General features: G+C 37.9%; 1 protein-coding gene across 7 annotated transcripts in view; it reads right to left on the bottom strand.

The window, feature by feature from the left end:
• FOLH1 (folate hydrolase 1) overlaps nt 1–23,326 on the bottom strand; it is a 77,486-nt gene that overhangs the window by 8,835 nt on the left and 45,325 nt on the right. For 6 of the 7 annotated variants that reach the window (XM_081533350.1, XM_081533351.1, XM_081533356.1 and 3 more), the window contains 8 exons: nt 16,378–16,476; nt 16,011–16,096; nt 14,603–14,722; nt 11,192–11,274; nt 9,929–9,992; nt 6,869–6,936; nt 4,470–4,561; nt 1,999–2,089 (listed from right to left, as the gene is read on the bottom strand). In XM_081533350.1, the coding sequence (XP_081389476.1) occupies nt 1,999–2,089; nt 4,470–4,561; nt 6,869–6,936; nt 9,929–9,992; nt 11,192–11,274; nt 14,603–14,722; nt 16,011–16,096; nt 16,378–16,476 (703 nt within the window). The remainder of the gene's footprint in view (nt 1–1,998; nt 2,090–4,469; nt 4,562–6,868; nt 6,937–9,928; nt 9,993–11,191; nt 11,275–14,602; nt 14,723–16,010; nt 16,097–16,377; nt 16,477–23,326) is intronic. The other variant, XM_081533352.1, reaches the window with a different exon arrangement.

Raw genomic sequence — 23,326 nt, 5'->3', positions numbered from 1 at the left:
TCAAATAAAGACAAGATAATCCTACATTTGTGTGAAAATAATTTAAGAAGACAGAGGATTGTTAGAAGCAGGAAAATAAGCCTGATACATTATATAGGGCAATGGTATAAATTGTTTACTGACTGAAATTCCATGAGTAATTTTCTGACAAGCAGTATGCTGATGAGAGTCTAAACAGTGAGGGTTCAGTAGTAGATCCGAAATCTCACTAAAGAGAGAAGTAATGTTCAGATGGTTATAAGAATACAAGAACATAAACAAAAGGCAAGAGCGAACAACTTTTCAAATTCTGAGTTGCTGGTTTATGCCTTTTGCCCATTTTTTAAAGATGCTTGCCCCCCCCCTTTTTTTCTACTGATATAATAGAACAATTCATATAGAGGTGTATTGAGAGTGGGACTCTGGAATTAGCCTGCCAGAGTCTGAATCCAGACTTCAGAAATTATTACCCCAAATAACTCTGGCAGTTTATTAACTCCAGAGTTACTATCCTTTCTTGCTGCAGTTTTCTCATAAGAAAATGCAGATGATATTAACATCTACCCTCATCACCAACCTCAGTGGTGAGAGATTTTCTGTCTGGGCAGAATAACCAACCCAAGACAAAAGACTACAGATCCTCAGTGTTAGCTGTCTCCCACCGAAGCAACTGGAACAGGCACTCTCAGTCCCTCTCTTGTGAAGCTTCCCCTTCAACACGCACCACCCCGCATACGAGCTTTCTCTAGTCTCACTCCCAAATAAGACAGATTGCCAAAGACGGACAGGCATTTGAAGACAGTTTTTAACTTGAAAGTTATAGATCCAGCCTGCAAACTAGAATAAAATCATCTCAGAGTAAGGAGGTACTACAGGGAATGGAGGGAAACTTAATAAAAAAGAATAAATGAATGGCAGAGTTGAGAAAAACATTGCAGAATGTAAAAAAAGACACAGATAGGAATGCAAGAGAACAGATAAAGGCATTGGAAAAGAACCCCCCAGAGGCTAAACAAATTCATAATAGTTTGAGAAAGAGAAAAGAGGAAATAATCAAAGAAAAAACATTTCCTCCATAGGTTTCCAGAACAAAGGGTATAACTTGTGCCCAATTCAGCATATTAAAATATGACATAATATGCATTTGTTCACCAAGGACAACACAGTCATAAAGAGTAGATACTAAAATTTTCCTTTAAAAATAAAAAGCAAGAAACAACAGATTAGGGAACAAATAACATCTCTCAACAGGCTGGGAGACAATAAAGCAATAAGATCAAAATTCTAAGGGTACAGAATTTGCAACAAAACTTTTCTTCCCAAATTATTGAAGAACTCTGAGTAGTATAACAGGCATGCAAGGTATTTAGCTTTTGTTCACTCTTTTCAAGAAGTGCCTGAAAGATGTGATTCAGAAAAAAAATAGTGAGTAAAAAAGAAAGAGGAAGACATAAAATCTGGGAAACAGAAACTCCAAAGTATGAGTGAAATGAAAATGTTTTCAGCTTTCTTTTAAAATTTAGGCAAGAACTGTGCCACAGGCAGAAAGAATAACCAGAGAAGCCAGAGGAGCAGAAGAGTCCCAACAGGGAAAATGAACTCTGCCAGATCACCTGATGAGGTTGAATATACTAAAGTTTGTAGATACATGGAGGGAAAAAATGTCTTCTCATCAACAAGCATAGCACAAATATGATATTGAAAACAATGCCATGAAGGAAAGTATTTGGGGGTTGGGAGAGGAAGTGACATAAGAGAACTGAATGCCTAGCTTCCCTATAAAGAAGTAAACGAATAATACCTAAAACTGAAAAAGAAAGAAATAGCAGAAGTATATGATTACAAACATGCAGACAGACATCAGAAGAAACCAATTAAAAATGGGAAGAATTCTAAGTTGCTGAACAAAATCAGGGATGGAGCAAGCATGATGCTTAAGTCACTTTTTTTGATCCAGAATTGTTTGTTTAGCTAAAATATATTCATAATTAATCCTGAAGAGCTTATTAATAGACTTACCCAATCTTTAGTATACCTTGCTCTGCCTGAAGCAATTCCAAGTCTTTGGAAGAACACTTCAAAATCATTTCCAGATCCTAATTTGCTAATCCTTTTAGAGATAAAATACAGGATTATTTGAGTAACTTCTTCATTGAATACAGATCAAAATGAATTAAACTAAATCTCCACTCAATACTATAAATACAATTTTTAGATATATTGCCTTTAGAGAAGCAGCAAAAAAAAAAAAGGGAATGTCATTTTTTATCACAAAATATCTACTTCCAGAAGACTATTTTGGGGAGGGGTGATCATTGTTCTTTTGAGTTTCTGGACCCAATTCCAACCTGTTTATGTGGGGAGGGGAGGGTTTCCCACACCGACAGCACACAATTCTCCAGGACACCCGTTGGGTGTTCTACAATTCAACTCAGTTCTGACACTGCCCACCTGGAGGTAGTGTCAGGTCCCAGACATGAAGGGCTCGCCACCAGAGACTGTCCCACGTCCCAACTCAGACTCCTGTGCTTCTGACCAACTGGCTACAGAGAGGAGGGTCCCACAGGCCCCTCCTTGGATTGACTAGAGCAGCTCAAAGAATCAAGAGAAACATTTACTTACTAGATCATCGATTCATTGTGGAAGATTATAACTCAGGAACAGCCAGATGCAAGAGATGCATAGGATGAGGTATGGGAAAGGGGTCAGAACTCCAACCCTGTCCAGGCTCACCACTCTTCCAGCACCTCCACATGTTCACCAGCCAGGAAGCTCCCCCAAACTCTAGACTTCTGAGGCTTTATGAAAACCTCAGGACATGGTCATAATCAGTTAAGTTATTGGACACTGGTGATTGAGTCAACCTCAGGCTGCCTCCCTTTCAGGGAGGTTGAGGGCCAGATTGAGAGTTACAACCCTCAAATCACTTGACTGGTTCTCCTGGCAACCAGTCCCCACTTTAGGTGTGGGTCCATGTTATCTCATTAACAAAACAAAAGATAACTTTTTCCCTCTCACCTCTTAGAAAATTCCAGGGATTTTAGGAGCTCTTTAAGAGAGTCAAGAAGACCAAATAGCACTTACTATAAATCACAATTGTATTTCACTATTTCAAAAAAAATCTTGAAGCTGGAAAGTATTTTCCTTCACTGACTTGCTTTATTATCTATATTTGTTGTACATGATACAGTTAAAAGAATCAGAAAATTTTCAGATAATTCAGATTTAAATCCTATCCTTAAAAATTTAAATTATTTGTACATTAGCTTAATCTCAAACTACTGAGATATTTACTCCTCATCCCTTGCTTGTGAAGATATGGCTAAATCTGATATGATGCCTATATTCTTCTCAGAGCAACCAAAATATTGCATGATGTTCAGAAAAAAGGAAATTTATTAAGCAGCAAGAGGACAGACTTAGGCACCATGTGCATAATCTAGTCAAAAGAGAACCACATTTTGATGGCCTACAGATTTAATTTCAAAACACATACCAATACTTTGTAAACAGACAGGGTAGGGAGGTCCCTAGAAAAAGAGAATTAGGTTTGGCTTCCTTGACATAAGACAACTCACTTTTGATCTAAGCCATTTTGTGATAAAGCCCTGGCCACACTGCTTATCCTTGAACAGGCCTCAGTAATAAATGATTTTAAGGCAACAAGAAAATTTAGGAACAAATGACTTAGGCAAGAGAAGTAACAACAGCAAAGACAATAAGCCCGTTGTAAAGACTTTCAGTTCAGTTACAATGGTAAATATTAGCCTAAAGAACATTTTTGAGCTGTTCTGCAGAACGTAAACCCCTATGTCTGCTCAACCACCAGATCAGCTGCGAATGATGATGTTAACCTTTTCTGAACTCAGTCAACTGAAGTTTGGACTTTTTCAAATTTTGTCCCAATTTTATTATGAATTATACTCTGCTCAAGCCCCTTTATGAATATGCACGTACTCTTAAGCTTAAAACATCTACAACTTTACTGGAGATACTGCTTTGGGAAAGATCCCCAGAGTTTTCCAGGCTACCATGATGGCTCAGCAAGTAAAGAATCTGCCTGCAATGCAGGAGACACAGGAGATGCAGGTTTGATCCCTGGGTTGGGAATATCCCCTGGAGAAGGAAACAACAACCCACTCTAATATTCTTGTCTGGGAAATTCCATAGACAAAGAAGCCTGGTGGACTACACCCGCAGTGGGTCACAAAGAGTCATACAGGACTGACTAAGCACACCCAATGTTTTCCAAACTTGCTGCAAGTAATTCATCCTTCCATCTCCAGTTCTTTGACTTGGTTGTGTCTTTTGGCTCTACACCCCCTGAGAGGCAAACCCAGTTTTCAGGTAACAATTTTGTGAACCTAAGCATTGCTTAATTTTTATCAGATGTTAGAGAACTTTAAACTTTTATCATTTATTAAAAGAAGCTATCCTTTATTTTTGACACAATTCCTTGCTAAATTCCATACAGAGTTCTATTTGTTTACCTTGGCAAGTCACTGAATTCAGGGGAAGGACTTTTTTCATTCCAGCTCTCAAAAAGAGACTTGCCTTCAAAACCTTCATCAGGACTTTGGAGCTACATGAGTTAAAGTAGGAAAAAAAGAGAGTATACTTCTAAATCAGATGTTTCAAAATCTAAATGTCTATTAACCAGGGAATGAGTAGTTAAATTATATTAAGGAAAATATGAAAAGCAATTCATACATTAGCATCATTAAGAATTACAGCACTGAGTTTCTGACAATATGGGAAAATGTTATTATATATAATACACTATTATAAAAAAAATACATGGAGTGTATGGAAAGAAAGGGTACACCAAATTATTACCAAGCCATTAAATTCAGATGAATGGTCGTATTATAAGATTTTTTCAATCTATTTTTCTGAATTAAAGGAGGCTACTTTCAAAGATTCATTCCTTCTCCTTTAAAAAAAAAAATGAAAAGGAACAAGCTGGTTAAGGGAAGACTTTTGTTTTGTTTTAATATTGCTTTGTGCCAACAAGGTTGTTAAAGTCATTAAATAATATATAACAAAATAAATGCACTAATATTTTACTTAGTTGAGTGTATATTGTAATTATGTTAAACAGAGCTTTCAATGAATTTTTAGATTTTACAGATAAGAAAACTAAAGGAGTAAAATATGCCCTACTACTGAATGTGAGTTTCAGAGCATTAAATGTTATGCCAAAACATTTAGCACACTAAATTGTAATTAATATTCCACTACTATTGGTAATTGACTAATATATGGTATAAAAAGTTTTTATTTTGTATTTAATAAAAGTCCTGTGATCTATTTTTTTTAATAGATTCAACCCCCAAAAATTTATAGACTATTTATGCTGTGGAAGACTTTTTGTAGATGCTAGCAATACAGTTTAATAACACACATTACATATCATCTACTAGTGGGAACTGTAAATAAACATGCGGAATTCATGTGCTGGTGCTATACCACAGGGATGGGCAATGGTCAATGGGAACACAAATAAGTTTACATAAGCATAAGGTAAAATGTCAGTATGTAAAGCAACAAAATAACCTCACTCAAGCTTATAAATTTACCCAAAACTTTTTGCTACAAATGGCAGAAACATGCCATTTATTTCAGGAAAAATGAATTTTGAATAATGTAGAAATATATTACCAGACTGCTTAGTTTATCACTAAAATTTGAAATGCTGCAAATCATCTTCTCAAAATAAATAAATCATAATTTTTAAAAATCCAAAATTAACAAGTATCACATAATTTCAAACCTAACCTAGAAGTAGTGTTTTTGCATTTGTCACAGAGAACCACCAATCCACCTGGTAAGCAAATATAACTGCCAAGCTTCCTTAGCATTGATTTTAAATTCCATAAATGGTAGGAATTCTCTGAGATGCAATGTTTCCAATATTTAACTTTGTTAACACATCACAGGAATTGATTAAAAACTGCAGATCCTGAAAGAACTCTTAAGTAACATACGAATAGATTAGTACCAAATTAAATTTTTCCACTCCTACTGGAGATGTCAATAAATTAAATTCCATGCTTGTTAAACCAAGGCTTAACCATATGTTTAGGGTCTATTTAAAATGAGGGAAATAAATATTTTTCTTAGTAAATACATTTCAGTTGGTAATTCTGTTAGTCCTCTGTTAAATAAGCAAGTTTTTTTTTTTTTAATCCTTTTTCTGTTCAAAGCAGGTAAATAGCAGTAAAAACAAAAATCTGCCATGCAAAAGCTCATTCATTATGACTAACTCTAGGACCAGAGGCTTTATGGGGCAGGAGAACTAAAATGAAGAGCTGCCTGTCAATCCTGCAGAAATTCAGACACCGCCATGTTCAGTATCTCTTGCTGCTGTCAGAAAGAATAAGGCAACTTTAGCTCAGTGGACTGAAAGCCACAGCAGGAAATCATGAAGTGAGTACATTCAACACATGTACTCCAGTCTTTGTCCCAGGACTCTGCACGTGGTGATTGACATACTCTTTTTCAACAAGTAAGAAATATCAACTTTTTCTGAGTCTTGAATTAATTGGTATCATATTAAAGAGTAAAAATCAGTTTTAAAATTAAGAAGTTAAACCACTGGACTCAGTCATGGTGCAGCTACTGAACAAGTTGTGTGACTTCAATGGCTAATGCTTTTTGAGCTCCATTTTTTCATTTTCAAATGGATATGGCATACGCAATGCTCCCCATAGACTGCCTCAGATTGGTGTGGGGAGAAGCACCATTTACAAGACGTTTCTAGGAGTGGATCTTTGCTATATGAAGAAAAAAAAAGTTATAAAACAACAGTTGTTCAACATAATAAACATAATAATGCCACCTCAGGAAAACATTTGTAGAACTTAAAATCCCATGTAGTTATTTTTACCTCCTTTGTTAGGTTATATACCAAGCTGTACATAAGTGGGGTACAATCAACTCTCAGAGTGTAGTTTCCTGAAAGACAAGGAGAAGACTGTTTTCTATTTCATTACTTTATTTTGTTCTTCCATTCAAAGACCATTCCTAACTCTTTAGCCAGAATGACCCTTGTAAAATCTGACTGGGGGCTTCCATGGCAGTCCAATGGTTAGGACACTGCATTTCCACTGCAGGAGGCACAGGTTTCATCTCTGAACAGAAACCAAGATCCCACGAGCCCTGAGGTGTAGCCAAAAATAAATAAACAGAATTCAAATCTTATCAAAACTCTCCAATTCATCCCTGGATAAAATTCATCCTCACCGTGACCCTTGATGCAAAACATGAAACAGTCTCTGATTACCTCTCACCTTTCCAAACCTTGACCTTCTACTCTGCCAAAGCAAACGTTCTATACAACAGAGATAATAAAAGTACTTCCCTCACAGGATTACTGTGTCAAATAAATGTTTATATTTAAAGCTTTCCTTTAAAACATTTAAAGTAAATGCTTATATTTAACAGCATTTGCCATTGTTGGTACTTTGTTTGAGCTACATTTTATACATGAATGTCAACATGACAGAAACACCCCAGACTGAGGATAGTAGTGTCTTTGAAGAGAGAGTTATTTGAGAATGGTTTCAGTAGAAATTTTTTCTTCATAAAGTCTGCATCTTAACATTAGGAAGCCAATACATGATGTACTGTATTATTTGAGAAAGGAACAGTTAATAAAATTTTAAATACAAAACAAAGTGAGATAACCTGTGTCCCAATCACAGACTAATGGGTGTGTGATTTGCTTTAGATCCTAAAAAGGATGGGGAGACAACAAAACAGCATTAAGTCAGAGAATGACATGATCAGCAAAATCCACAGATTAAAAAAATGCATTAAAATCAAGTCTTAAAAAAACAGCAATAGAACGTTATTCTACTTTTGAAGAATATATGTTTGGAAAACTTATCCTGTGTGACAAGGTGTTTCAGCTTCATATGTGTTTAAACAAGAATGATAATAATCCAAGTTGACATTTCTGAACATTAACCCTGTGCAAGGGACAACTCTGGGAGTTTTGTAGTTATTAACTTCTTCCGCCCTTACAAGAACCTTTGAGATATGTGATCTTAGTAACTCTATTGAGAGCTGAGGAAACGAGACGCAGAGAGCAACAACCTGCAGTCACATAACTAAGAAGTAGCAGGGCCAGATGTAAGCCCAACCCCTGAGCCACTAAGGAAAGTCAGAGGAAGGAGGGGAAGATAACCGAAATGCACTAACTCAGGAGACAATGCAGTTCAGATACATGGACAGAGAAGAAAATGTAAATGCCAATGTGCCTCCATCATATGCAATGTCCCAACCATTTTTGACATGGCAGACTTACTAATAAACTAAAGAAAATATTCTATAGTCCACTCTTCATTCATTTATCCATTCATTTGTTGCACCCATGCAAATGACATTTATTTAATGAGACATTAAGAATCCAGGGATGAAGAAGTATGATCCCACCTGTTCCTGGTGGAAGAATATAGTCTAGAAAGGAAGGCAGTTTGTAAAACAAATAATTACTCAATAATGGCAGTGATGAGTATTACAAAGATTTGGTTTCCTGGAAAAAAATGGCATTCCTAAGGAGACTCTAAGAATTAAACAGATGGTGTGTTGAACAGCAATCTGGTATAGAGCATAGCAGTCACAGTGGCTGACAAGTTGCATGTGATCAAGGAACAGAAAGATGGGTGGGGCTATGGTGTAGTGTGATTCATACCAGCTTCCCTGGTAGCTCAGTCAGTAAAGAATCTGCCTGCAGTGCAGGAGACCTGGGTTTGATCCCTGCATTGGGAAGATCCCCTGGAGAAGGAAACAGCAAACCACTCCAGTATTCTTGCCTGGAAAATCCCACAGTCAGAGGAGCCTGGCAGGCTACAGTCCATGGGGTTGCAAGAGTCAGACACAACTTAGCAACTAAATCATCACCACAGTGCAGTGAGTGACAATGGACTGTTTTGAGTTTCTTGGAAATTGACCGGAGGTTGTCTCTTCATTTGAATCTCTGTTTATCAAAACAAACCCATTCTAAAAGTCCTGTCTTCAATGCTTATCTCATTTCTCAAGCCTTTCCTGAAGTTGCTATCATTCTGTCCTCTGAATTCTAAGATCAGTACAATAATATCTTTTCTGAGAGCACCTGCATATATCAGAATCCTAGACTGATTTATCATCTACACTAAATCTTGGGCTTCCCTGGTGACTCAGATGGTAAAGAATCTGCCTGCAATGCAGGAGACTTGGGTTCTACCCCTGGATTGGGAAGATCGCCTGGATGAGGGCATGGCAAACCACTCCAGTCTTCTTACCTGGAGAATCTCTATGGACAAAGGGGCCTGAAGGGCTGCAGTCCATGGGGTCACAAAGAGTTTGACATGACTGAGCGACTAAGCACAGCACAGCACATACTAAATCTTAAACTCTCAAGTATCAGATTATTCTTTATCAACCCCTAATTCTTTTGAAATCTTGGAAAGTTCATTGCATAGAGAGGTGCTTAGTAAGTATTTGAATTGAAGAAAAAAAAAGTTAGAAGAAAAACATGAAACAGTCTTCGATCACCTCGGTGAAAGATGAAATCTTGGAAGCCAGTATTTGTCCTCAAAATTTGTATGCATGATATGATAATGACAGGAGTTAAACATAAATCATAGCTTTTTGATACCCCACTCTAAAATTATAGAAATCTCTAGTTTCATAACTGATTTATTCATTTAACAGACAGTCACTGAATTCCTACCACAGATATGGTAATCTGCCAGATGAAACAAACAAATCAAAGGGTGCTGTTTCAATAGAGTCCAAATTAGCATCCTAGAGCTCACAGCTGCCGTGAGCACAACAAACCAGCAGGAGATTCCTTCACCACCTGTTACTGGATTTCTATTTCTTGTCAGCACATGATTTATGAACTAAACTGCTGCTACTACCAAGATCATATATATTTCCCCATGAAACTGATGATATTCACCTTCTATAGAAGAATCAGCATTGATATAGGCCACACCACGCTCCTGAAGGAGTCTGGAATTTTCCTATAATAAATAAATAAAGTTAAGTAAATGAATAAATAAATAAACATATAGCCATAACTCCCTTCTTTAAAAAAATACACATGTACATCTACTTTATGGTTTGTGAATTAAGTTGGCTGAAGTTCACCCCAAATTTGACTAAGATTCTCAAGGGTATGTTTGAAAGAATTTCAACAAAGGTCACTGGCAAGAAATAACAAGCAAAACATTTTTAAGACTAAAATTTGAGATGAAACTGTCTACATTCTTAATATGGTGAGTGGAAAAGTTGATTTCTTAATCACCCATAATCCTTGAAGCTAAGTTCTCTGGTGTTATGGTACCACCTACTGGTCAAAACTTTAAAATTTTGTTTTCAATTTTAAAACACTGCCAAAGAGCAGCAAGATTTTTTTGACAGAAGTGGATTCTGAATCTCCAAAACAAGCAATTTTCTGTGTCCTGACTATAAAAAATAAAGTGAAAAAACATGAAACTAAGTGATGAAAATAATATGAAAGAGGCAAATCAAAATATTTGACTCTTCTTGACACTAGCATAAATCTTCATTTACAGAAACACCTTTTTTTCTTGGTAAACTACAAAGAAAATATAAGTTCACATGGCTTCTCATAATTTCAAGATAATAGGAGATACGTAAATATTTATATTATGACCAGAAGTTAATGGAATAAATGTTATTTTTGCATATATTTACTTTACCAGTAATGCTTCTATTACCCAAAGCCAACAATGCATGCAGGTAAAATTACTTTGCAAGAAGCCTCATAAATATTCTGTGGTGAGATTTTCCATCTCACTCTTTGCATGATTTAAAGTAGGTCATTATGACATGAGGAAGACAGTACAAGCTCAAAGAGTATTTAAATGTGATTAGCTTTAGCAGCTAACCTGAAAAAATTGAAACCTAATATCTTATTATGATGTACAGTTTCTAGTGGATTTATTTAGCTACCAGCCCATTCTCAGAAAACAAAAATTATTTCCACAATTGATATTAAGTGGCTTTGGCTTTAAAAGTTCAAGTACAATTTAGTTCTCACATGACAGGATATTTGAACATGAATACGTTGTTTCAGACTTTTGAAAAAAATGTTTGAATATTTTCTTGCTGGATTGACATTAGTCTTACAATCTTGTGAATTAATTATCTGTTTTATTATTATGAAAATGTATCTTACATCAAATTATCAACTAACCTCTGCCCACTCAGTGGAACCAAAAAGACCAAATTCTTCTGCATCCCAGCTCGCAAACAGAATTGTTCTTCGAGGCCTCCATCCTGAAATATATGTGCATACTTAAGATGGTGACTGCAGCCATGAAATTAAAAGATGCTTGCCCCTTGGAAGAAAAGTTATGACCAACCTAGAGAGCATATTAAAAAGCAGAGACATTACTTTGCCAACAAAGTTCTGTCTAGTCAAAGCTATGGTTTTTCCAGTAGTCCTGTATGGATGTGAGAGTTGGACTATAAAGAAAGCTGAGCGCCAAAGAATTGATGCTTTTGAACTATGGTGCTGGAGAAGACTCTTGAGAGTCCTTTGGACTGCAAGGAGATCCAACCAGTCAATCCTAAAAGAAATCAATCCTGAATATTCATTGGAAGGATTGATGCTAAAGCTGAAACCATTACTTTGGCCACCTGATGTGAAGAACTGACTCACTGGAAAAGACCCTGATGCTGGAAAAGATTGAAGGCGGGAGGAGAAGGGTACAGCAGAGGATGAGATGGTTGGATGGCATCACCGACTCAATGGGCATGAGTTTGAGTAAACTCCAGGAGTTGGTGATGGACAGGGAAGCGTGGCGTGCTGCAGTCCATGGGGTTGCAAAGAGTTGGACACGACTGAGTGACTGAATTGAACTGATAAAAGCTGGGAAAATGCACAATATAACCAAGACATCAGCAGGCCCAACAGCATAACAACAGCAAAAATTCACTGGTTGCTTAGGAAGGGTGAATTATGGTGATAATCTTAATTTCCTTCTCCATGATTTTAAAACTGATCTGTCAATACAAAGTAGAGCATTTGTATTGAAAAGGGGGGGGATGTAGACATGGTAAAAATTCTGTGAGATCCAGGGAACTCAAACAGGGGCTCTGTGACAACCTAGAGGGATGGGATGGGATGGGAGGTGGGTGGGAGGCTTAAGAGGGAGGGGACATATGCATACAAATGGCTGATTCATGTTGATGTATGACAGAAACCAACACAATATTGTGATTATCCTTCAGTTAAAAATAAATAAATTTAAATAAATAATTTTTAAAAAATATTCTATGAGTTCATAAAACATTCTAATAGGTTTACAATGACTGACTAAGAATAGGAAGCCATCTGTGGTCTGCAGCTGTCTGGTGTGAAAGAAAATGCTAGATGTAGACTACGCTCTTATAGCCAACAGAACTGAGAGAAAATCCTTTACAACTCTTCCGAGCTGCACTGGCATCACACAAATTATTGTTCAGTGTCAGCTGGTTGTGTGATTTCACTCCATTCTCTGCCAGAATTAGTCAACAGAAGCTCCATTCGCAACAACAGTGTCTGCTGCTGCTGAAAAGTACACCATTCAGTAGGAAGGTCATATGGCTTGGAGTTATAAACACCGACCTTGGAATTAAAAAGATCTTAATTCAAGCCCTGGTTCTTTCACTTACTAGCAGTATGATCAAGGGAATGTTACTCAAACTTGCTAAATCCCTGTTTCATCATCTGTATACCAGGAAGAGCAGAGCAAAGATAAAGATACTCTTTGACTGTTGGGAGGATTAAATGGCATAATAGTTATAAAGATAGCACTAAACAAGTGCTCTAAACAGTACAAGTTGTCATTATTTGAGTACATATTTCATTTGTGCTTATTAAGACTGAATATCCCTCTGGCTATTGAGTCAAGTGCTTAATTTTTGTTAAGTGTATTAGTAGTTATTATTCAAATCCCTGATTAATTATTATTCCTCATCATGCAGTCTGTAGTCATACTCTGTAACTGTCATAGTCATGTTTGATATTTACCACAGGGATCCTTCTTGCAAAATAATGAAACTTTTTGTAATAATATTAAATACAACCTAATTTACAAACTATGTAAATTCTAGTTTCCATAAATCTGTTTTCTTAAAGAATAAGAAAACTGTATGGTAAAAAGAATAGCGCACCCTTAGATTTGATTTCAAAGAGAGATGTCACGGTTTTTTGGACTGGGAGCCAGAAATCTGAATTTCAATCCCAGACTCTGTCACACACCCGCTACACAACCTTGGGTGAATTACTGAATCCTAAACACTTCAGTTAATTTATTTTTGCTTTTTATTTGTTTTTGGCCACACTTCACAGCATGTGGGATCTTTCCAGCCAGGAATCAAATCTGTGCCCCCTGCACTGGAAGTATGGAGTCTTAATCACTAGACCGCCAGGGAAGTCCATCAGTTAATATATTTGTAAATCGAAATGAGAAATAACTAGGTAAACATCTCCCTGGTGCTATGAGTGCAAAACAGATAGCACACATAATAACATTGTTTCTATGAGAAAGTAGATACCAAGCAAACATAACATTTTTACTAAACATAACATATTTTTACTATTTTCATTGTTGCTAAAAAAAAAAAAAGAAAAATTATGGATCACATTTCCAGCCCACAGACACCTTGTTTGCAGGAGCAGTAAACAAAGTAGCACTTCTGTTCTCAGTGTGCAATGTTCATTTAAAAACAACCATTTGAACTAAATTTTATTTTGGTTTCATAAAAAAAAAAAAAGGTTCTAAAATGACTGAAGTAATGTTCAATCTAATACTATAGTATAATCTGAAAGTCCATGAGAAACCAAAGCTGGAGTGTGAGAATGCAGATACGAAACTTTTGACAGCATCCTATTAATCAAGAAGACCAGTATTTTTCTGAATAAGCTTTCATCTCTTCAATCACTTAGTGCCCTTGACCTGAGGCCTGAGGCTGGAAGAGCCCAAGGAACTCCTGTTCACATTTCTCAGACCAGGGCACAATGGCTTATAACCTAATTCTGGTGTCTATTCCCTGGTGAAGAAACTCATTTCCATCTTCTTTGTTGCCAAAAGAAACCATGAACAGTATAATTCCTTTATTTCAGATTATAATTTAATATCTAAATATAAATAATGTGAATATTATACATAAATGCATTATTACAAATAATTATATAAAGGAATAAACAATATTATTAATCAACGTAAGGTGGCACAGTTGGTAAAGAATCCACCTCTAATGCAGGAGATGCAGGTTCGATCCCTGGGTTGGGAAGATCCCCTAGAGGAGGAGATCTTCCCAGTATTCTTGCCCGGAGAATCCCATGGACAGAGGAGCCTGGTGGGCTACAGTCCATGGGGTTGCAAAGAGTCGGACACAACTGAGCAACAGAACACAAGTAATATAGCTGCTAATCACTGAAAGCTACTCTCTGCTCCTAAACACTATTACATACTGTATGCTACTACTATGATTTAATTTGCATGCAGCCTCTCTGCTGTTTCACACAAACCACTGAGGTGTTAATTTTACACTTGCTTTACTGAAGACCAAACTGAGATTCAGAAAAAATGGTCTTTTTACTTTTTGCTTACATTACCTTCTCTTTTCAGCTTTCCAAAACTCCTGACAATTTCATGAACAACAGCTGCTCCACTCTGAGGGTCAATGCCACCAAATACCCATGAGTCACGGTGACCTCCAAGAATGACATACCTGTCTAGAAAGCATCATTGCAAAATTACCTGCCATTCCAGGTCAAGAATAGAGCAAATTGCAAATGACTCAATAGCATCTAAACACAAGGCACTAAGGACTCAAGATAGCAACAGTCCTAAAGACCTACATAAATATATCACTATTCTGAATTTGATGTATGAAGAAAATATACATGCGATAAGCAATGTAAATACTGCAATGAATTATAGTAATTACAACTATGTAAGTAATGATAAGTGAATATAAAATATCCTTTTCCATCTCTTTATATAATTCTGTTACTCCTCTTTTACTGATTTACACTATTTCCAGTATTTTCACAGTAAAAGAATAGAGTGGCCACGTAATGAGTTCTCCACTTTCTACTCTTTCTACTTAGTTTTTAAGGTACAGTTCAAAGATTCTACCCCTCTATAATCTTCTCCAATTTCTACAGGGAGAGGGAATTATACCACTACCTTGCTTTCAGGGCAGTCTTTTCATGTTGATAAAGCATTTACCACACTTAAATGTAGGGGGCTCCTTGTCCCTGGTCTGGGTCTTTTATAAAAATCCCTCCATTCCCAAAGCCTAGCACAGAGCTGGCACAAAACATGTACTCAGTGAGGTTCAATAAATAGTTAGTTGTTAATCACTTAGTGCTCACTGGAAGGCATATCAATATTCTTTATCCCTGAAAGAAAATACTGGCTGCTTGTATGCAAGATATGCAGTTTAATTCTATTTTGGTTACAAATTTATAGGTCCTAAGGAATCAAAACATAATAAAGATCATTTTCAAATGTATCACTGAGCAGTTTATCTGAAATCATATGAAAATCACATGTCTATGTATTTTACCAATTTCAGTGTAAAAAAAAAATCCATGTACAGGATTCATTAACTTGAAGTTATCTTAACTTCATAAGAGTGTTATTTATCATTATTATGAAGATATTTCTCCATGCAAAATATGTAGTAAGGAAATCTGGAGTTCTTTAAAAAGAAAAAATGCTCAGATTAAACACCTAGAAATCATCTCTCCCTGCTCTTCCTCCCTTGTTCCTTTAATTGAAGCATGCATAGTTTTTCACCAAGCTTGCTCATCTGACCAATCTAGTCCCAACCTTTATTCACAACATGCATCACAATGCCAAATTACCTCCTATTGATCTGTTTTGTGTTTACATGAGTTCCATTAAGACTAAGAGTTGCCTTGTTTTGTTCACTCTACATTCCCAGAGCTCAGAGCAGTATCTGGCACCAAAGAATTGCCCAATCCATATTCGCTGAACAAAGGACTATATTACCTGGCTCCACTGCCCCTCTGAGAGTTCCAATCACGTTGTAAATTCTTTCCACTTTATTGTTGGAATGGATATGCATCTTGACTTTTCTAATGCAAAAATAGAGGACACAGGCTAACAATACTGGTTAGCAGCTTGCCACCCACATTTTTTAAATCTTCCATTGTTTTGAATATTTCTAAACGCACATAAGCAAGAATTACATTGGTCAATTGGCCAATTGTGAGGATATTAGTGTAATACCCTTTCCAACCTGTTGTTATGTCTCCTGCCACTAGTAGATTTTACTTTTCAGTCATCCTCTATAATTGTTTTTTGAAAAAAGGTTTCCTCCCCCTAAAGAGGGTTACAATAAAAATAATCTCTTAACTGTGCAGAAAAGTTTCCAATAAATCCAGGTCCAACATTGTAGGGCACTTGAAGACCTCCTTTCCAGCTGTCATCTGGGGGTGCTAATCCACCCATTTTTCTGTTAAACATAAAAAAATATTATTAGCTGATGGAAAATTCTGGGGTTATAAGATAAAATGTCAAAGAACTTCCTTTCTGTTTTTGTTTGGCCACACTGTGCAGCATGTGGAATCTTATTCTCTGACCAGGAATCAAACCTGCGTCCCTTGCACTGGAAGGCAAAGTTTTAGCCACTGGACTGCCAGGCAAGTCCCTGAACTTGCTTTCTTGAATGCCAGCTTATAATAGCTTCTAGTACAATTTGCATAGGATATACCATTTAACTCTTACACCATGGTGACTGCAGACGTGAAATTAAAAGACACTTGCTTCCTTGGAAAAAGAGCTATGACAAACCTAGACAGCATATTAAAAAGCAGCGACGTTACTTTGCCAACAAAGGTCCGTATAGTCAAAGCTACAGTTTTTCCAGTACTCATGTATGGTTGTGAGAGTTGGGCCATAAAGAAGGCTGAGTGGCAAAGAATTAATGCTTTTAAACTGTGGTGCTGGAGAAGACTCTTGAGAGTCCCTCAGATAGCAAGGAGATCAAACCAGTCAATCCTAAAGGAAATCAACTCTGAATATTCATTGGAAGGTGAAGCTGAAGCTCCAGTACTTTGGCTACCTGATGGGAAGAGCCGACTTATTGGAAAAGACCCTGATGCTGGGAAAGACTGAGGGCAGGAGAAGAAGAGGGCAACAGAGGATGAGATGGTTGGATGGCATCATCAACTCAGTGGACATGCATTTGAGCAAACTCCAGGAGATAGGTAAGGACAGGGAAGCTTGGTGTGCTGCAGTCCATGCGGTCACAAAGAGTCAAACATGACTGAGCAATTGAACAAGAACAACAAAGTTGACTTTTACATCAGACATGAATTTGGATCCCAGCTCTATCACATGTTCTCTGAACTTTGATTTCTTTATTTGTAAAATGAGTTATCACAATATTAACTCATGTGGTTGTTTTATGAGTAAATTGATAAAAAATATGTAAAGCATTTAGCACAGAGTAAGTGCTAGAACCTAATTAGTACTTTATGTATGTTAATGCTATTGTCATTGCCTTTATTATGATTGTTTTTGCTGTCATTAAAATCCTGGTTGTTACTCAGGGAAGCAAATAGAAGCCATATAATCACATTCACTTTAGTATAAAATAGTAAAAAAGAATATGAACATCCCACCCAGGTAAATTAAAATTTTACTATAACTCAAATTTCATCAACTTTTTATAAAGTTCTCAGCATTCCTGGGCCATTATATAACTTTATGTCTCTTTTCTTCTTAAACATTTATTAAGAAACTTACATTTTATGATATATCTAATTTATAAAATACTATCTTTTCTAATTAATACATAGTATTACATTGCTAACCATTTGTGGAAATATGAGAATTGACCACCAGGGACAAGTACCACATTCCTTAATTATGCAGAGGAAGTAAATTTTCACAGTGAAATTCACAAATTGTATGTTCTTAAATTTTTAATAAGATGAAATTCTAATCATGTGTAGTGTTTCATTATACCTTACAAAATATAAAATAAAGTGTTAGTCACTCAGTTGTGTCTGACTCAGATTTTTTTACTGTCCACCAGGGAAGCCCTGACAAAGTATGAATATGGATGGAGAAATGGAAACTATCTTATTGCTTTTGTATATGCAGATCATTGCCTACTTCCAAAAATTATGTTGTGCTTTCCAAAATTCATTTTTAATCACTGTGTCTTGAATGCAAAATATACTTCCATAGAAGTTATGCTGTTAATGACTGCATTTACAAAATGACTTACTAAAGCTGACTTAAACTCATTTGGTAATTTTTTTCATCAAGTAATTACTGTAGTTACACAGTTAGAGCACAGCCAAATTTGACTAGTTTACCCTAGTCAAATAGTAGACACTAGATTAAACAAATCTCACGTCTAATTCCATAAAATCCCTCCTTCTTTCCTTCCATGCATTCTTCTTTTAACTACAAAGATAATACAGGTTTACTTTTATACAGCATTAGGATTATGGACTTCCCTCGTAGCTCAGTCAGTAAAGAATCTGCAGTGCAGGAGACCCAGGTTTGATTCCTGGGTCAGGAAGATCCCCTGGAGTAGGGAATGGCTACCAACTCCAGTCTTCTTGCCTGGAGAATCCCATGGACAGAGGAGCTTGGCAGGTTACAGTCCATGGAGTCACAAAAGAGTTGGACATGACATCGCCACTAAACCACCACCATACATATTTTTGAAACTGTTTTTTCCATTCAATACTACATTAGAAGCATATATCCACATCATTAAATACTCTTCTACAATATATATTTTAATAGCTTCATGTAATATCATAGTAATGTATTTAACTACTTGAAGTTCTGTATTGTTTATAGTTTTCCACTATTACAAGTAATGCTATAATCACACTCATCTTTTAAATGTAATGAATATTTAGACTCTATATTTAGACAAATACATAGTCCATGGTGCCCTCAAAAGTTGTGCTCCATCCTGAGTCTTACCCACATGGCAAAGCTAAGAGCTCAAAAGAAAAACAGACCAGTGTGCTGTTCCTTAATCTGCCCTTCAATGGGACGTGCATGAGTGTATGCCAAGTCGCTTCAGTCATACGCAACTCCTCGCGACCCTATGGACTGTAGCCCACCAGGCTCCTCTGTCCATGGGATTCTCCAGGCAAGAATACTGGAGTGGGTTGCCATGCCCTCCTCTAGGGGATCTTCACACCTAGGGATAGAACCCAAGTCTCTTATGTCTCCTGCCTTGGCAGGTGGGTTCTTTACCACTACTACCACCTGGGAAAACTCATTAAATTGGACAAATTCCTCCAGCTGTCTGATGACAGCCTCTTCATCTGCAATGAGGGCATTGCACGAGGTCATGAAAAGTTTTCTCATCCATTCTAAAATACAGTTATTAAGACTGCTTTGAATTCAAAGAAAAGAAACTAGCCAAATGCTTTGGTCTCTAGTGATAAATCAGTAGAGAAGTCAGTGATGACTTCTTGAACCCTGCTAAAGAGTAATGGAGAAGAAAGGACAGGAAGATGGTAGAAAGGAGAACAGGAAAGAGCAAAGAGTTCCAACATCAGGTTAAACAATAACAACTTTGGAGAAGCTTTAAAGATGAAAGCAGAGGAGGAAGAAGAATGAATTAAGACGATAATCAATGGAAGATGCTTTCAAAGGGTGTAATTCTAGGTCCGTGAAAAAGTAGGCAATAAGAGAATTCAATAAGTAAGAGATTTATCAGGGAAAAGGCCAGTGAAAGAAATAACAGGGGAGCTAGGAAAGGCCAAGAAAGTCAGATATGGAGTAAAAGAGAAAGAGAGAAGAGTGTTGGTGGCAGAATACCAAGAGCCTTGCTCTCAGCCTTTCTAACCCTCCCATCAGAGGAGCCCCATGTCTCCCAGTAATGGGCCTCATTTAGTATACTTGCTGCATCTAGTTCCTGACTGGGAGCATCTAATGGAAGCATGGCCTTGACACAAATTGGGTGATAAATTTAGCACAATGCTTCAGCATAGTAGATTTAGCACAATGCTTCAGCACAGTGCAGCAGACTTCTCTGGTGGTCCAGTGATTAAGAATCCTCCTACCAATGCAGGGGACATGGGTTCGATTTTTGATCCCAGAAGTTTCCACGTGCAGCAAAGCAACTAGGCCTGTGAGCCACAACTACTGATACTCGCTCTAGAGCCTGTGCTATTCAACAAGAGAAGCCCCCACAATGAGAAGCCCATGCATCACAATGAAGAGTAGCCCCCACTCGCAGCAACTAGAGAAAGCCCATGTGCAGCAACGAAGACCCAACACAGCCAAAAACTAATTTAAAAAAACGCAGTGGAAGGGTAGTCCCAAGATGGCAGAGGAATAAGATGGGGAGACCACTTTCTCCCCCATAAATTCATCAAAAGATCATTTAAATGCTGAGCAACTTTCACAAAACAACTTCCGAAGACTGGTGGAGGACACCAGGTACCCAGAAAGACAATACATTCTCTTTGATAGGAGGTAGGACAAAATATAAAAGACAAAAAAAGAGAGGCAAAAGAATTAGGGATGGAGACCTGTCCTGGGAGGGAGTTGTGAAGGAGAAGTTTTGACACAGTAGGAAACCCTCTCACAGGTAGATCTGTGGGGAGTTTTGTAATCTCAGAGGGCAACATAACCGGGAGGGAAAAAAAAAAACAAACACAGAATACACACCTAACCACAACTGTCAATGGAGAAGTAGCACAGATGCTCATGTCCGCCACCAGTGAGCAGGGGCTGGACAGGGAGGTACAGGCTGCACTTCTTAGGGTAAGGACCAGGCCTGAATGCCCTGAGGACAATATGAGGGAGCTAACATAAGATAGCAACCCAAACTGTAGAATCATCAGAAAGAAAAAAAAAAAAGAACTTTCTTGTGAAAGGCTCTAACACACAGCCTGGACTACTCACAGAACAAAGCGATCACCAAAGGAGAGCTGGCAGGCTGCACACAGACCCCTCCCCCCATCGGAGGCAGAGAGGCAGGTGGGTGACAGCCAGAGCTGGAAGGCGAGGGGCAATCTTGGCCCCAGAGATAGCATCCTCCACCAAACTGTGAGCAGGCTCCCTGTTGCTAACCAAGTCTTCCTGGGATCCTGGACGGTTGACATCTGCCAGGAGGGTTGCAGCCTGAGATCAAGTCCCCACAGTAGACACACAGCACACCTGAGTCAGTGCTCCTGTGGCAACCCTGGGAAACAGAGTGGCCAGGACCAGGGAGGTGATTAAGATGCACCACCCACCTGGGACAGTGCACTCTCCAAGCACCTGGTCACCTGAGCTGCTCGAAACTGGGAAGGGCACAAAACGCAGGCCCAACTGAGTCTGTGCCCTTTCAGAGTACCCAAGAACCTGAGCAGCTTAGACCTGCGAAGTGCACGAAATGCAGGGCCCACTTTGGACAGTTCTCTTGCAGAGCACCCTGGAGCCTGAGCAGTGTAGACCCGGTAAGCACATGCTGCCATGAGTGGGGGCAAACCCAGTGTGGTTCACACACTGCAACCACTCCCCACACACACCAGCGATATTTGTTTGCAGTGTTCCTCCCTCCCCACAACACAACTGAACAAGTGAGCCTTGTGTCAGGGCGGAAATTAGACACTGAAGAGACTTGAAAACAGAGAAAGCAAAATAAACAAAGAAGAGGTAATTGCTCTGGAAGTGACAGGTGCAACACATTAAAACCCTGTAGCTAACACTGACTGAGCATTGGAGGGGCCTATAGACCTTGAGAAGAAGTACAAGCTGGAACAAGGAACTATTTCAAACTTAACTCACCCTACACTGCCCACAACAACTCCAGAGAAATTCGTAGATATATTTTTACTACTATCACTTTTTAATTTTTTTAAATTTAAGTTCTTTATTATTCTTTTAATTTTCATTTTTATAACCTACTATTACCTTGCAAAAAGAAGACCCGATTTTTAAAGCAAATTTCATGTATATATGTTTTTTAAATTTGTGATTGATTTTGCTTTGTATTTTTTATATTGTATTTTTGAGAGTCTAACCTCTACTCTAGATTTTTAATCTTTGCTTTTTTGGTATTTGTTATCAATTTTGTACCTTTAAGAATCTAATCTCCAGTATCCATTTTCACTTAGGGATGTTATTACTGCCTTGACTGACCTCTCCCCTTTTGACTCTCCCTTTTCTCCCTCAGGTCACCTCTATCACCTTCCTCCTCCTTCTCTTCTCTACTTAACTCTGTGAATCTCTCTGGGTGTTCCAGACTGTGGAGAGCACTTAGGGAACTGATTACTGGCTAGATTGCTCCCTCACCTTTTGACTTCCCCTCTTCTCCTCCTGGTCACCTCTATCGCCCTCCTCCCTCTTCTTTTCTCCATGTAACTCTGTGAACCTCTCTGGGGTGTCCTTTGCTGTGGAGAATTGTTTCACCATTAACCTAGATGTTTTATCATCTGTGCTGTATGGATGGAGAAGTCTTGAGGCTACTGTAAGAGAAAGAATGAAAGTCAGAGGCAAGAGGCTTAACTCCAAAACTTGAGAACATCAGAGAACTCCTGATTCCAGGGAATATTAATAGACAAGGGCTCACCCAAAAGTCTCCATACCTACACTGAAACCAAACTCCACTCAAAAGCCAACAAGTTCCAGTGCAAAACATACCACACTAATTCTCCAGAAAAGCATTAAAAGCCCTGAGCATTAAAAGACAGGCTGCCCAAAGCCATGCCAAACCCATAGACACCCTAAAACTCATTACTGGACATTTCATTGCACATCAGAGAGAAGAGATCCAGCTCCACCCACCAGAACACAGGTGTAAACTCCCCAAACCAGGAAACCCTGACAAGACACTAGTCCAACCCACCCACAGGGAGCAGGCTCCACAATAAAGAGGAACCATGAATTCAAGCCTACAGTAAGGGCACCCCAAACAGAGCAATCCAAACAAAATGAAAAGGCAGAGAAATATTCAGCAAGTAAAGGAACATGATAAATGCCCACCAAACTAAACAAAAGAGGAGGAGATAGGAAGTCTACCTGAAAAATAATTCAGAATAGTGATGGTAAAGGTGATAAAAAAAATCTTGAAAACAAAGTGGAGTTACAGATAAATAGACTAGAGACAAGGATTGAGAAGACTCAAGAAATGTTTAACAAGGACCTAGAAGAAATAAAGAAGAGTCAATCAATAATGAATAAGGCAATAGCTGAGATCAAAAGGACTCTGGAAAGAACCAGAATAACTGAGGCAGAAGATAGGATATGTGAGGTGGAAGACAGAATGGTGGAATAAATGAAGCAGAGAGGAAAAAAGAAAAAAAGAATTAAAAGAAATGAGGACAACCTCA

This window comes from Giraffa tippelskirchi, chromosome 10 (genome assembly GCF_054371585.1).
Source record: "Giraffa tippelskirchi isolate mGirTip1 chromosome 10, T2T-mGirTip1v1.2.pri, whole genome shotgun sequence".
Taxonomy (NCBI): domain Eukaryota; kingdom Metazoa; phylum Chordata; class Mammalia; order Artiodactyla; family Giraffidae; genus Giraffa; species Giraffa tippelskirchi.
Note: the sequence above shows the minus strand (reverse complement) of the source record. Positions and strands in the feature narration are given on the sequence as shown.